Genomic DNA, 15827 nt, shown 5'->3' on the forward strand with positions numbered 1-15827 from the left:
AACAAAGGATATATTCTAAAGAAACCCTAGTCAGATTTCATTCAAGAGCCTGGTTAAGACCCCAAGTCAATTATTCAACCATTAAAAAAGAAATTTTATCAATTGTTTTATGCATTCAAAAATTTCAAGACGATTTATTCAATAAAGAATTCTTACTCATAATTGATTGTGCAAGTGCCAAAAATATTATTGAAAAATATGTCAAAAATTTGGTTTCAAAACAGATATTTGCAAGATGGCAAGTCATTTTATCAGTTTTTGATTTCCAAATTGAATATATCAAAGGAACTTCAAATTCAATTCCAGACTTTTTAACAAGGGATTTCTTAACAGGTCAAAATGCCAAGAGTTACAGCTAAAGACCTTTATTCAAAGCCTCAAGATTCAAAAACTCAAACCCAACCATCTAATTCAAAAGCCCAAAGAGAAATTCCTATTCATAATAGGCTCAACCCACTTTCAAGGCCCTAGACTATTCAAGCCCCTTCATTCAAAGAAGTTATGGAAAGCCAAAAGGCCCAAATTCAAAAGGTAGCTGTTACAAAAGGATATTATTCAAAAGGCTTCGAAGATCTCTTCCCCATTGAACTTGAATGGGAAGACTCCACTCCTTTCGACATCATAAAAAACTATTTATTTTTTGGGTGCCATTTTGATACTCCAGACCCATTAAAGAATAGAAAGTTTTATGAATTAATTTTTTTTGAATCAAACTCGGTTGTAATCGATCATAATTACGACCTCCAAGATTCTTCAAAAATTAATTTTTCAAAATTCAAAAACTTCAAAATCATTTGTCCCACTGAAAGGGGAACTCATCCAAGAAACTCAAAACGATTCAAAGGAAATTTTATTCCTTAAACTTATGATTATAAAGATTACATTGATGCTTGGTCAAATGTTATCTTCCTCCAAAATTATTCTCATTCTTGGTTTATGCACTTTGATCCAAAGATTTGCAAAACCTTTCCAAATTGGTTTCTAAAATGGTTTAAATTTTTTGGTCCTGAAAAAGAAATTTTTCCAGAAATAATTCAAAATGATCTTGACTTATTTCAAAAGAATTTTATTCTCCCTTAGGATCACTCTCATCCATTTTTCAAGCTTCTACAATTTTGTTCAAATTTCGGTATAACTTGGATTTTCTATCGGGACTACATTGTTGTCTCTCCAGAAGAAAGCACTCTGTGCTATTCAAAGACAATGAGAATAATTTTCAAAGTTTGTTGGTGGGAAAAGTTCACTTTGCCAAAAGGACAAGTCCGTTCTTAGCTTGTCTAGCAAGTTCTTCCACCTTCAAGTTCTCAAGGATCACTTTTAAAATCAAAAGATAGGTTGAAAGTCGTTGATGAAGACGATACTATTTCAATCTCATCAAGAAGATCAAAGTCTTCAAAGTCAAGAAAGATGAAAGCCCACTTACTCAAGCTTATCAAACTGTTGGAAGAATCAGACGAGTCAAATTCTACCGACATCACTGATTCAAATAGAACCATTGATATTGATCTCGGTTCGAAATTTTATCAATTTATTCCAGATGATATTAAATCAAGCTCAGCAAAAGGGAAGGCAAAGAAAAAGAAATGATTCTTTTTTCCCCAAAGTCAAGAATTGCGGCCTCCGCTTCAATGATTCTAACAGGCCATCCTGTCATTCTTCAACTTTATTCAATACTTATTCAAGAAGTTTTGCAGCTGGCAACCACTTGGCCCAGCTTGTATCTATTTGAGTGTTTGGTAAGGAGTGTGTTTTACACCTGTCCACTTTTGGCCAGGGTTGTATTATTTTATTTAAAGGTGGTGGGTCTCCCACACAAATGCAGCCGTCCATGTGCTGTCACCTTTAAGGAAAGTATTTTGTCTTTTGTGTCAGCTCGTCAGTCCTGTAAAAATCCAAAGCTGAATTTAGTGGTTGATGGGACCCAAAGAGTACCCGCACTAATTCACCCCGGATTCCAAACCTTTTGAAGTCCGAGCCACCCTGCCTATAAATAAGAACTTTGAGTCCTGTAAATCCTCGCACCAATTCAGGGATTCTCTAGAGAGAATTTAAGACGCCTCGAGCTGCACCTGAATTACCTCTTCTCCCACCTCTTTCTCAATCTTCATTCTCAGGAATTCTGTCCAAAGTGTAATACAAGTAAGCATTCAATAAAAGTGATTGCTTTTCTTTTATTTAAAGTTTTTTTGATAAATATGCTCTGTAGTTGTGTCTTTAAGACGATCTTCTACATCAAAAATTCTGCTGAATGTTTATCATAAATTATTCATTTTCAAAAATTGTTCTAGATTGCTATTGGGACGTCTAAGCCCTGGCTCGGCCAGCACTTCAGACATAATAGCATTTCCCCAACCCGAGGGAATCTTAGTCATCCCAAAAATCAAAACAAATTATTCAATAATTGCTTTGCCTGATTAACTGCTTGTTCAAGATTTAGATTGTTTATTACCTTTATAACGATCTGGGTGACACTGGAAAACCTATACAACAGAGCTACATGGTCCAAAATCAATTGCCCTAGTTTAGCTAGACTTGGATTTGAGTTAGGTTAGCCCAATTTAATTAATTTTAATTTAAAAATATATATTTCCAAATATTAATTTTAAAAAGGTAAATATATAAAATGCTAGAGGTTAAACTTTGAATTTTGTTTTTTATAATTACGAAATTCAAAATATTAATTTTAAAAATGTAAATATATAAAATGCTAAAGGTTAAACTTTGAATTCTTAGATATCTTCTATTGTTTGTTTTTTATAATTACAAATTTGTATGCATGCAATTATGATATCATGCTGCTATTATTGATTTAACTACTGTGTTCATCTACTGATTCGATAAATTTAAAATCACGAGTTGCATAATACTTGAATATATTTAAATTTTAAGCATATATATATTTTTAAAGAAATGTAATTACCTTATGTTTGGTAACATAAATTTTGAATTTTATATTTTAAATTTATGTGTATTTAGACAAAATGTATTTGAATTTTCTATAAATCCACGTAAGGTCAAATCTAAGGGCTAAAATCCATCATTTCAAGTATTATCTTAGGTAGAGTTTGATTCACAATTGGAATCGGAATCGAAATTAGAATTAGAATCCACTAGAAATGGAAATAGAATGTCAGATTCACCTTTTATGTTTTTGGTATAAATAGACATAGAAATTGGAAATGAGACTAATTTATCAATTATGACATTATAATATAAAAAATTTATTCAATTATTTTAGTATGGAATAGTAATATTATAAATATATAATTATTATATAATACTATTTTATTAAATTATACAATAAATAAATGTTTGAAACAAAATCATTTTGATAGTCATATACTTTTTTTTTTTTTGGATACGCTCCGGGTGTCCACGTCCGTTTTTACGGTCTGCGACTAATCCCGCCCCCCGTGCCAGCCGACCCCACAGCTCACGGAGAGGGTAAATTTCAGGAGCCTGCCGTAGGAATCGAACCCGGGATGTACTGAATGGCTCACCTTGTGAGAGAAAATCCCAAAGCCCGCCCTGCTAACTGAGCTACACCCTGGGGGTTTGATAATCATATACTTGATTATATTTTACATATTATATTTTATCATATTTTTTGTTATTAGTATTTTGTTTAACTATATAATTAATATTATATTTTATCTTATATTTTATATCATGGTTGTCATAATTTAATATGTAATTTATTATTTATAAATAAAAATCTCACATATTATAATATTATAACATAATTTTACAATTTAATATAAAAATAATAATATAATAAAAAAATAATCATAGCACTACATTTTAAAACATAATAATATTATATTTTTTTGTATATTATATCATTATTGAATTTTACTATTATAATACTATTTTATTATTTTTATGTGTTATAGTTTTATTTTATATAATATAAATATTAATAATAATGGCTATAATATTTTATATTGAACATATTATTATACGTTTATATTTAATAATATTATAATATTAATATTATTTTTAAAATTTTTATATAATATATATATATATATATTATATAAAACATAAACATTCAAGGTTTGGTAAAAAGATAGAGATCTCTTTTGAGTTTTCAAAAATGCTACAAACCTTCCGTGAGATTTCCAAAATGTTTTAGACCTACCTTAAGATTTGTCAAATAGACACTGACATCTTTTGAAAAAAATTATTTATTTTTTTACAAAATATAAAGAGAGATTTTTATTTTTTTGATAAATTTTAGAAGAAATTCTTAGGAGTTTTGAAACTTTAAGGGAAGTTTTTAAAATTGTGAAATATTAGGAAATGTCATTATCTTTTTGTCAAAACTTAAGGGAGGTTAGTATTTTTTCCCATATATATATATATATATTATATTTTATATTTATGTAATATATATTCTATTATATACAATATTATATTATAATAAAAGTGAGCCCGATAAATTTTTTTAGATAATAATATTATATGAATTTGTATGCTATATCATTATTAAATTCTATTATTATATATTCTATTAATTTTTATATATTAAACGCCACCTTAATTTGTTAATAAATTTGTAATATTTGAAAATATAATAGAATAATGTTTGAAAAAATTATGAAAAAAAATTAAAGTTGACTTTGAAGATCTTAAATTAATATTTATTATACATATTCTAGTCAAATTTTATTTTATTTTATTAAAAAATAAATTTGTGTACTCTTTAATTGCAGGCAAATTTAAATTTCAAACACTCAAACATAGTTAATGCATTGATGTTTTTTGTTTGGTCTAATAATGTCACGTTGCCCAGGCTGAGAATATAACCGCCACAGATAAAGCAGTGAACATGACGAGGGCAGTCGGCCCCCCGGACACAAAGGCAATCCTAAACGTGCTCCCTCTTCCTTCTCACATGATTCCCTTTTAGTCTTCCGGTCGGTGCCGGGTCTTGTCTGCTGCAGAATCAGCAGCGCATCCAGTCACTGTCTTGCGCTAGCTGCAGGTCCCGCCGCCGTTTCTCTCCTTCCAAGCACCCACAAGATTGGTAAGTTTTGTTTTTCTACGCCCCAACTCATAATTCTACAGAAAACCTTTCCAATTCCATTGTTCTTGCTAATGCCCCTGCCTTTTACTCCATTGATTGTGATATTAACTGCGCGGTTACGGTTAAGCTGGAGCATGGATATTGTTTTCTAGGGCTTTGAGTTAGAGTTTTTGGTGGCTAAAGATTTGAATTGAGTTTGTTTGATGATAACATGGGTGTGGAATTGTTTGGGGTTGTGTTTGGTTGCGAGGAATCGGATTTGATTTGGGACTTGGAAGTTTTGCTTTTACTCTGAGTTGGTTTTTGTGGAATTTGGGATGTTGGGAATTTAAATTCTGTCATGTGAGAAGCGGAAAATTAGTGGAATTGGAACATTCTTCCTGCTATGGAATGTGGTTGCTTTATTTCTGATACAACTTTTCTGGAGGTTTGGTTTTACAAAATGACGTATTGTTGACTGTTGAAATTATGTCTTTTGGTACTTGAGAAAATGCAAGCCTTCCACGACCATAAGGCAACTTTTGTTTTTGGTTGAAGAAATTCCTTATCATATTGAAACCAATAATGTTGAAGAAATTACTAGAGTTTTGTTCTTCCTCCTCAGCTTTGGTTTTGTCTGGGTGATCCACAGGGAGCTTTGGTACTGTCTAGCTGTTTCACGGAGATCCATTTCTGGAGTAAATGTCTTGGATGAGGAAGTTCAATTCTGAGCCAAAATGCAAGTTTTTTGGAAATTTTCCTCTTTCTTCTGCTTTTTTTAAAAATAAAATAAAATATTTTTTATAAATTTAAATACCAGTTCTTAAAAAGATGCTCCTACAGTAAGTGTAATCTGACACTCGAGAGACGATATCCAAGGTTCTGTACGTAAATACTGAGACAATTTTAGCAGGAATATCATTATGAAATCTACTTTTTTTTTTTTGAAGGCATACTCTCACAGCTGTTATTAGAAACAGTTTGAGCAGGAGTAATGGCTGTTATCAATTATACGAGGAAGATATGTGGCTAGACTGTGATGGGAGGTGGAAGCCTAGGCTGTGTTTTTTGTTGGGATGCTGAAAAATTATGCAAGAAATACATAGGCGTCAATGTTTTAATCCTATCCTCCTGTATATGCTACACAACCAAAGCTGTGCGCATCATGCATAATTTTCAAGGTTATTTAACTAATTAAGCTCGCAAGGGTTTCCTTCCAACCCATAGATGAACCACTTCCCATGTTCAGTCATTGAAACAGAGCTAAATCTAATAAGCAAACACTAAGAATGTCCAAATAGCACAAAATTTCTTATTTAATTTATTGCAGCGATAGGATGATTTTTCTTGTACCTTTTAGTGTTTAGGGGACCTCCTCTAACTATTTAATTGTTGGGACTTGATTATTTGGTTTTTGTTAGTGCATGATTTTTGGAGCAAGGATTCCTCTTATGAAGTCTGAAGATTCCTTTATGAATATGGATGGTTCATACCTTAAAATATTTGTCTTGGTATTGGGATTTTGGGGGGTAGATGTATGTGGTTGCAAGACATGGAGGTATACGTTTTTTTTGTTTTGCTTTTTTTTTTTTTTCTAGTTATTTTTTCCCCCTATAAGCAATTGAAATCCATTCACAAATTCTGAGGAAGGGCCGAGGCACTCTTTGTGCATCCAAAGTGAAAATTAATTAACAAAAAAATAGAAGGAGAAAAAAATCTGCCACTGTATCCATGAATCAAAAGGGTATATATTCTGAGAACTTTGGGTTTAGACTGAAGCCTTTCTTAGATTCTCAAAACGGTGAAGAGTTTGATGAAAAGGGTAGAGTTGCCACCTTATTTTTTCATTTAGAATAACAAAAAGCTTTTTTCCTCCCAAAAAACAAGTTTTAAAAAATGGGCTCCAAGTTTGCCAAAGAAAGGGACTAGTTTGCAAACCATAATTCCTGAATTCAGGGACTAGGTTATGAGATGAGAAGCTGTTGGGCATCGATCTTTCAAAGATGCTGATGATCTGACATACAGATCATGAAATGGATGTTCAACGCTTGCTCAGCCTGCTAGTAGATTGGGCATCACGGAAAATGTCTATACTAGTGAAGATATGGGTAGAAATGATGGATGAAAAGGGGAAATGTTCAATAAATGCGCCACACTTCCCCATATTTTCCCCTTTTCATGTGCAAAGGATGGAGTAGGTACGAAGCATCAATTAAAAGAAAACAGCCACCTTGTAAGGGAGACAGAAGAACACTCCTTCTCTTTCACACATACCCTCTTTCAAGAAATGGAAAAGTGTAGCTGTATTTAAGATTTCAAATGCTGGTGAGGAGCCAAAACAATTTTAATCTATAATGCAAAGTAAGGAGAAATATTATTGATAATAAATATATGTTATATTAGTGAATAGTGGCAATTAGATGGTGCTAGATTGACACGTACGGAATTAACATGTTTCCTTGTATGCATTGTTTCCATTGACAATACTATCTTTCTTCAACTTAGGTATGTGGAGTTGTCAATTTTTTTGGGTGTAAGCTCACTGCGAAAGCTCATGACTTCTTGATTGACTTTGCTTCCCACCCTCATTCCCCAACCTGGTGGAATATCTGATCATATGATTTGAAGCTTCTGAGTCCAAAATTCATACTGCTGAAGAGGATAATATACTTGCAGGATTTCCTGTACATGACTTGGCAAGTATAGCGATAGATGAAGATGGAGCTTCCAAGAATTTGGGGTACTTGTATCCGGAAATAGTCACTTGGCTGTTATTGGATATGGCCTTGGGAGCTAGAGATCAAACATGAAACTGCACCTACTTCATTACAACTAGCAAAAGCAGCTGAATAGTCCTAGAATATCCAACAATAATTATAAATTTGGCCATCATGCCACAGTCAGTACAAACATGATCTCCATGACTAACTCCTCGACCTCCGCCATAGTTTCCATGTCCACTGAAGGGCCTCGTTCAGTACCACATCCACAGCCAGCTATGGTGCATCATTCCCATCTCAAAACAGCCTCCACGACGTCCTCTATAGTACTACTATTAGCACCTTGGTTGCAATCACCATGACCACCAGGCGCCACCTCAATCATCACGACCACCACACATAATTGCAGATCCAAATCTATCTGACTGAACTCCCAAGTGTGTTTTGTCAATGTTGCTCTATGAAGAGGAGAGAAAGTTTCAGCCAATGAAGGGATTTGTGCACAAACAAGTTCAAGGTTACCCTTTGTCTGGGTAAAAATTTAAGTACATTGAAGTTATCAAGTTGTTTGGTCATCTTATAAGCATTGAAGAAAATGAGCTAGGACATATTTAATTCACAAAAAAATTTGCATGTTTTAGAATGTTATTCTTGTAAGCTTCTATCATCTTGATAGGTTCAAGTGGTGTTATTATCACTAGAATACATCTCCATCTCATGGTTTTAAAGGTGTAACGAGAAGCGGGAGTAGTGGATGTTACAAAATGGGAAGCAGGTGTAACAGTTCAAGCTCACACAACCTCGTGCATATTAGTGTATTTGCATGTTTTAAGCTTTTAACCCTTAGAAAGAGTTTTTGTATTTTGGATCCTTTAGTTCAACTAAGTATGTTGTTTGGTAAGGGTAAGAAATTTACGTTTGTTTTAAGCCACTATTGACAAAAAAGTTATGTGTGTGTGTGTTTTTATACTTTCTCATTATTCTTATGCGTGACAAATTCTTGTAGGTGATAAATTAATTAATAAGACAAAATACATTATACACTCCATTAATCTTTTAGACACATAAGACATATGAATAATACAAATATACAATAACTAGAAAAGAAAAGAAGGTTGAAGTTGAAAATATAGAACATAAATATCAAATTGCTAATATTGCCAAAATAAAATATTTTCCTAACAAGTTAGTGTTTTCAAATTGTTAATTAATGCATATCTTGTGACTATTTAAATAGAAGTAGTAAATTTTGTGTCATTATCATCCTCATTATAATCTTTTCCCCTTCTTGCCACATAGTATATTGAGAATGATCTATGAAAGGGGGGAACAAACGAAAGTGAGAAGAAGATGTAAAAAATTTAAAACCATGCTCCTTTTGATCTTCCCAGATCCTAGACAGAACATTACATGACAACTGACCCATGGTTCTATATGGTTCTATACTATTCCACAATGTAGTATAAAGAGATCACATTACTCTCTCTTCATGGAGGCCCTTAGGAAAATAACATATTTGTTATTTGTTGTTTTTTCAATTATTATTTTCCTTTAAAACATGTGCTGGACTAGCCTAATAATGGAGCACGTGGCAAATGTATACAAAGTTGTTTACATCTTGAGTTGAGTTTATTTGCATATTCAGGTGAATTGCGACCTTTGAGTGGATGGCTATTTATGATTGGATTGGATATTTAGTTTAATTTAATAAATTCCCTAGCTGATTGTGAGTATTCTTCTTATTTTGCATAGGGTTAACAATACCAACTTCCCACAAAGAAGATTGAAATGGCAAATTAAATATCAAAATTTGAACTTCTGATAAGATGACTTTCTAAATAATAAAGTTAAAAATGATTTTTTTTTCCTTTTTTCTTATTTTTACCAAACAACAAGATGGTGGCTTCTTTTAATTAAATAGGATTCCTATCGCTTTGCTAATATGATTGTTAGTGGTAGGGTTCTGCAATTAGGGTTCCTACTTCCTACCATATTACCTAGAAGTGATGTCCTTCCAAAATACACGTTAATGGTTACCTCTATTCAAACTAAATAAGTTAGAGGTGATGGCCCATTCTAGGGTCCTATCACCTAGCATTTTAAATGACGGATGGCTATTTTTAACGCTAATGTACTCAGAAAGACGACATCGACTGCACAAGGCTTCTATGTCATATGAGGGGTCTAAGGAGGGAATAATGCATGTACTATGTAGTCTTATCTCTATTTGGAGAGGCTGATTCAGTGAGTTGAAACTTCAGATTTATGCCCTTACCGGTTACTACTGGGTCAAGGCTTGCCCTTAAATTCTCAAAAAAACATTGATTTTTAATAAAGAAGAAAGTTTCGTAGAATTAATATTTTCCAAAATTCATAATTTCCTTATTTTAAAGGCTTCAATATAAACGAAAACAAAGGTTGAAAATTTTTAGTGGGCCTCAATGGTGGGGATGAGGTCCACAACTAGCTTTTAATTTATGCCTGCATTTTGGCATGCTATTTTGGAGACCTCTAATATGCAAGGAATGTTCTTTGGTTTTGTAGTTGGTTTCAGAGGCATCCTTCTTTGCTGCAATGGCCAATGAGCCTCAGTTTTCTGGTGTACAGGTATAATATCAAAGGAAGAATTTAGTCGGTGTTTATATTCATAGATGTTGTAGCTCTGCAAAGGAGATATTCTGCATGATCATAGTTTCAATTGGCTTGTGCTGCTTATAAAGTAATCTTTGATCAAAGTTGGCAACGAAGATATTTTCTTGTGGAACATTATTTAGAGTTGATGTTCATGTATAAAGCAAAGCTTAGCCTCTCAAAAGTTAAAGTGCTTTTGGGTCTTTTGCCTTGTGTATTTGAGCTTGCCTTACATGCTAGAAATATTCCTTATGCAGGAACCAAATTAAGGCCTTCTTATTCCTCAATATTTAGCTTTTAGGTTTTTTAAATTGATCCTCTGTATGCATGGTTGATGCATTCTAAAGAATTATCTTGGAATCTTTATTCTACTTCAGCAATGATCTATTTTTAATATTTTATTTTATTTTTATTTCTTTAGTGTTTGCTTTCCTTTATTTTTATGTTGCTTTCTGTTTTTCTTTTCTTTTTTTCTTATTTATTTTTTTTAGGGTTGGGGGCCGGCATTCCTTGTTTTTGTATTGTTAAATACAAAATATTGTGCATTATAGAAATTTATTGCTGTTTGCTTCTGTCATTGGGACTTTTGAGATACAGTGCAAGTAGGTTGTTTGTCCCATTCACAACTTTCCTTGAATGATTAAGAAAAAAATGTCCAAAATTAATTTTTATTTTGACAATGCTTTCATTATATAGCAAACAGGATGATTAATTGTATGAGATGAAAACAGCGAAGTATCAAACCTTTCTTTAAATTTTTTTTCATATTATTTAAATATCATTTAAAAAAATATTTTTGAATTTTAAAAATTTTTGTCAACTCAAATTTTGCCTTAGGTGTGTGGTTCAGATATTATGAGGTAAAATGGTTTTGCTTTTGTCATTTCTTTAGCAAACACATATATGCTAATCTATTTACTTGCCTCATTCTGATTATTTCCATTCTTTTTATTTGGAAAGCCTCTTCGGCCTCCAGTAGTTGGATCCCTGGAGCCTCCTCGAAGTTTCTTTGCTCCCCTTTCTGCTCAAGTAACATACCTGTTCTTTTTGAATTTGTTTAACACCTCTACATCTCTTTTAATTTAAAAATCGAAAACTAACTTCATTTATCAACATTTGCTGTAGTTTCAACCTGCGAGTCTGACACAGCCATCGCAGCCACTTATTCCAGTGGCTTCCCAGCAATTTAATACTGTTGACCAAGGCGTTCCTGCAACAAATAGAGGATTGCCTTCACAAACTCCACAATTTCAGTTTTCTCAGCCAATGCAGCAGTTGCCTGCCAGACCTGGTCAGCTAGGTCATGTGCCACCACCATCACAGACAATTTTAATGTCTAATGTTCAGTCAAGCAGGCCTATTACATCTGGATTACCACAGCCCCAGCAAAATGTTCAGACTTTAAGCAGCTATAGTCATGGTTTTGGTGGCTTGGGATTGCATATTTCTTCATCATATACTGTAATACATATTAGTGCACTCATTAGCTTCTTTGGCTTTTGTGTTAACTTGTCAGCATTTAACTTCGTATAAATGCTTGTTTTCAGTTTGCACCATCTTCTTATGGTCTACCACAGTTAAATTCTAATGTTGCTACCCAGCATCCGCCAGTACTTCTAAGCCAGGTGCCCAGTATTCCAACTAGGGAACAGTCTAAGTTGTCATCTGAAAAGCAGGCTTCTGTTGCTCCTGTGCAGCATAGTGATGAACACTTTTTAGTTGCCACTTCCACTATTCCAGTGAGAATTTCTTTTTCTTTTGTCTTCATTTTATTACTCTCTCTCTCTCTCTCTCTGTATATGTGTGTGTATGTATGTATGTATGAATGTTGTTTCTGTCCATCTGCTATTTTGTTTTAAATTTACAGAGATCTTTGTAGAGTATTTTATTTTACCCTTTTTTTCTCTCCAGGCACCAAGTGTTCAGCCTAATGTTGTTGCACAAGCACCATCAGATTGGTTAGAGCATGCATCTGATGGGAGAAGGTATAATTCTTATTGGTTCTGGTGATCCTAGCTTCCTTATTTTCCTATGCTTTGATCCGGTTGTTGTTTACATTATCTTATATCGCATTTTTTTTTTTTGACAGAAGTGGATAAACAATTATAGCTATTGTTGATAGACATTAAAAATGCATTGTATAAGAGTGGATGTGCTGCAGATTTTGATTTATTTATTGTATATCATCTTTACTTTTTATTGATAAAATACATTCATGTGGTTTAGATGTTGCTCTTCGATTTGCCTTTGATTTATTGAGAAAATAAAAGGTATAGAAAGGGTGAGGGGGATGTTGTTGGCTCATAGAAAAACATATAAAATAACTCAGGAAATTAAATGAACAAAAGGAGGTAAATTCAAGTAGTGTGCAAATTTGAACTTGAAACCAAGGCGAGTTCTCATCATATTCCATCTAAGGGAGGGCTTTGCTTTTGATGAGCTCTTAGTATTTACCTTAAATGAAAGTGCTTTGCTTTTGGTGTGACATTCTCTGTTTGTAAATCCATCATATGCATGACCACCTAAGACCATGAGAAAAAATATTTAAGGTGTGAAAAGAGAAACAAACTTTTTTTTGGGTGGTAGTGCTTGTTAAGTCCATACATCCTAGATCACCTTTTTGTGAAAATTCAATGAAAGTTTCCTTAACAGTATATGGCAAGCGTTACCCCCTGCGAGACTTGTCCCACATGAAAAATAGGTGTTTCCTATTGTTTGTCCAAGATAGTGAACGCCTACCTAAAAATTATTCTTGGTTGGATAAATTCATTAAATTGAGCACATTGATGTGTAATTCCTTGGGGTGGTTGATATTGTGACATTTTTTAACTTGTGCTTTTGATATCAGAATATGGGGTTGTAGTTGGTTGTGACTGGTTATTTTAGAAGAAACTGTTCTGATATAACCTTGATTTGGCACTTCTTACCCAGAATCTTGATAGAACCTTGCTCCAATTATGAAAGAACCTTGCTTCTATTATGACATTACTTTGATCCCATCATTTTAGATAACAATAATCCTTTAATAAAAAAAAGCATAAGTACAGAAGAATGAGGATAAGGCATCCTCCACGAACTAGCTGATTACAAAGTGCTGCCCGCTAATCTCTTCGAAGATCAGACAGCGACATCCCTCCAAAAACCCAAAAGAATGTGCCCTGAAAAGAAGCAAAGAAATTAACCCTATCCTACCGCTGGGCAGGAGAGGTCGATTAAGCTTTAAGTATCCTTGCATTCCTCTCAAGCCACAGCATCCAGAAGATTGCAAAACCAAAAGTCCTCCCTCTCGTACTCTTCCCTAAACCTTTATATTTCACTAGTAAGAATTTGTACACACCGTGCCGAGCCACCCACATTTCGTTAAAACTGGAGAAAAGAGCATCTCAAATATTCCTCGCCACCTGACATTGAATATGTTAGTGGTTATTTAGTCATTTAGCATTATTATTATGTGTTAAGAGTTATGTTAATAAGTGTGAGTCAGTAAGGGTATTATGGTCATTGGTATTGTACTTGACAGATATTATAAATAGAGGGAGAGACCTATCATTAAGGTTAGGTTTTCCATTTTACCCAATTATTCAACATGGTATTAGAGCAAGATCCTGGCTAAACCCTAATTGCATAACTGCTGCTAAATCAAACCCTAAATATCATAATACCACGCAACCTGCTGCAGCAGAAGGGTCATCAGTGTTTCCAAAGTCCAGGAGCAGCTTCAGAATATTGCAGTCGCCAGAGAATACTGCAGTTGCTGGAAAAATCCTGGATGCTGTTGTCCTCTTCAACACCTAAAGAAATACCTCATATTTTGCAAAACTAACAACATAGCAAGCCACAGAACTTGCTGATCTGTCAGCCCTCAAAATTTCATAGCCGGAGGATCCTCCATGCCCCCTATGCGCCGGCAGAAATCCGGCAGTGCCGACCCCACACGCTGGTGCATAAGACAGTTTTGAGCAGCCATTTTGCTCTGATTTCTTCCCCAATGTATTGAATCCTTCCTCCCACCATAATACCAAGTTGTTTGTCATCTTTTTTGTCCAAAGGTATCACCCTTTTTAGTTGTTCATGTGCGGCATTCCAGGAATGTTTGCTTGCTAATGCCTGAAGCTGTTGGTCAGTAATTACGGCCTCACACAGTGATTTTGCTGTGTTTTTTATCTTTCTTGTTCATTGTGTGCTTGTGGTTTGCTCCAGTTGTCGAGCATTGTGTCCTGGGATGGTGTCCATGAGTTCCAGGAGGATGTTGTTCAATGTATACTTCAGATGTTCTACTGTATAGAGGTAGTTGGTTACTGTTACAGATGTATGTTGGCTTCTTGGGGATGTGTTTAGGTCTCTTGGAGCAGAGGCGGCATTTATACATTGATTTTGTAGGGTTGTGGCAGGGCTATGTCCAGTTGTTTAAGTCTCTTGGAGCAGTGGCCGCATTTATGCATTGATTTTGTAGGGTTGTGGCAGTGCTATGTCCAGTTGTTGATGACTCGTTTGTGGTTGAATCAACAGTTGACTCATTTGTGTTTGGTTCGATTGGTCATGATTATCAAAATCCTGATCCATATTGTGTGATTCTATGATCCTTTGACCCATACTTGCCTAATTGATCTAGATCTGAAGTAGAATCTTAATAAAGTAGGATCCCAGAAGGATCTTATCTGAATCGTTAGGATTTTAGGATCGTGATCCTACTTGCGATCCTACTGATCCTACTCTTGCAATGGGATATGGATTTTTTCTATTTAGGATTTTAAAGAAAAAGGCCTAATATATATATTTTTATTGCCCTAAACACTTTACTTTTGCAATAGAATCAAAATTTGATCTAGTTGGCCCAGATGCATCAAAATTAGGGCAACATAATGAGCGTGTTCTAGGATTTTTTCAATCCAACTCAAGAGAGCAGTTGAGCATCTCTTGAAAGCTCTCTTCCTTCAAAATTGAAAGCTCTTTGAGAGCTTAGACTTCTTGATAGGCAGATCCTAGGTTGTCTATTTGTAGGCTTGGACTGTTCCTTCTTCCAGCAACAGTAGAGGTCAGTTGAGAGCTTTGAGATCAGTAGAAAGCTTCAACTAATAGGGAGTTGCATAGTCAGGCTAAGAGTTTAAAGTTGCAGGCCTGTAACAGTTATGTATTATCTTTGTAGTTCTTTTTACTTTCTTCTCTTTTATTTTTTTTTCCCTCTTATTATTGACAAGCTAGAAACCTATCTTTTTTCCTAAGCAGAGAACATATAGCTTTCTTTTTCCTCATCTTTTCTTTGCGAATAACAAAAAGTTCTTCCTCTTCCTCCCTTCTTTTTTTCTTTCTCCTTCTTTTTCTTATGGTCTGATGACAAAACCTTAGAAACTGAGAAATTTACATCAGTTCATGAATTAAGATTTGCAATTTTTTCTTCCTTCTTCTCTTCATTCATTTGGCTTTTCTTTTTAATTATAATTATTAAATAAATAAGCTAGCAACAGTAT

At 34.0% G+C, this 15827-nt stretch overlaps 1 protein-coding gene across 4 annotated transcripts in view; it reads left to right on the forward strand.

Moving 5' to 3' along the window:
• Positions 1-4802: 4802 nt before the first annotated feature.
• The window catches only part of LOC131164586 (pre-mRNA-processing protein 40A-like), a 145233-nt gene continuing 134208 nt past the window's right edge, over positions 4803-15827 (forward strand). For 2 of the 4 annotated variants that reach the window (XR_009139286.1, XM_058121882.1), the window contains exons 1-6: positions 4807-5029; positions 10273-10335; positions 11320-11388; positions 11485-11820; positions 11907-12098; positions 12271-12344. Coding sequence is in view for 3 of the 4 variants with exons in the window: in XM_058121882.1 (XP_057977865.1) it covers positions 10303-10335; positions 11320-11388; positions 11485-11820; positions 11907-12098; positions 12271-12344 (704 nt within the window). In the remaining variant the exon portion in view is untranslated. Of the gene's footprint in view, positions 5030-10272; positions 10336-11319; positions 11389-11484; positions 11821-11906; positions 12099-12270; positions 12345-15827 lie in introns of all 4 variants that reach the window. The other 2 variants (XM_058121884.1, XM_058121883.1) reach the window with 2 other exon arrangements.

The sequence above is a fragment of the Malania oleifera genome, chromosome 9 (assembly GCF_029873635.1).
Source record: "Malania oleifera isolate guangnan ecotype guangnan chromosome 9, ASM2987363v1, whole genome shotgun sequence".
Classification (NCBI taxonomy): domain Eukaryota; kingdom Viridiplantae; phylum Streptophyta; class Magnoliopsida; order Santalales; family Ximeniaceae; genus Malania; species Malania oleifera.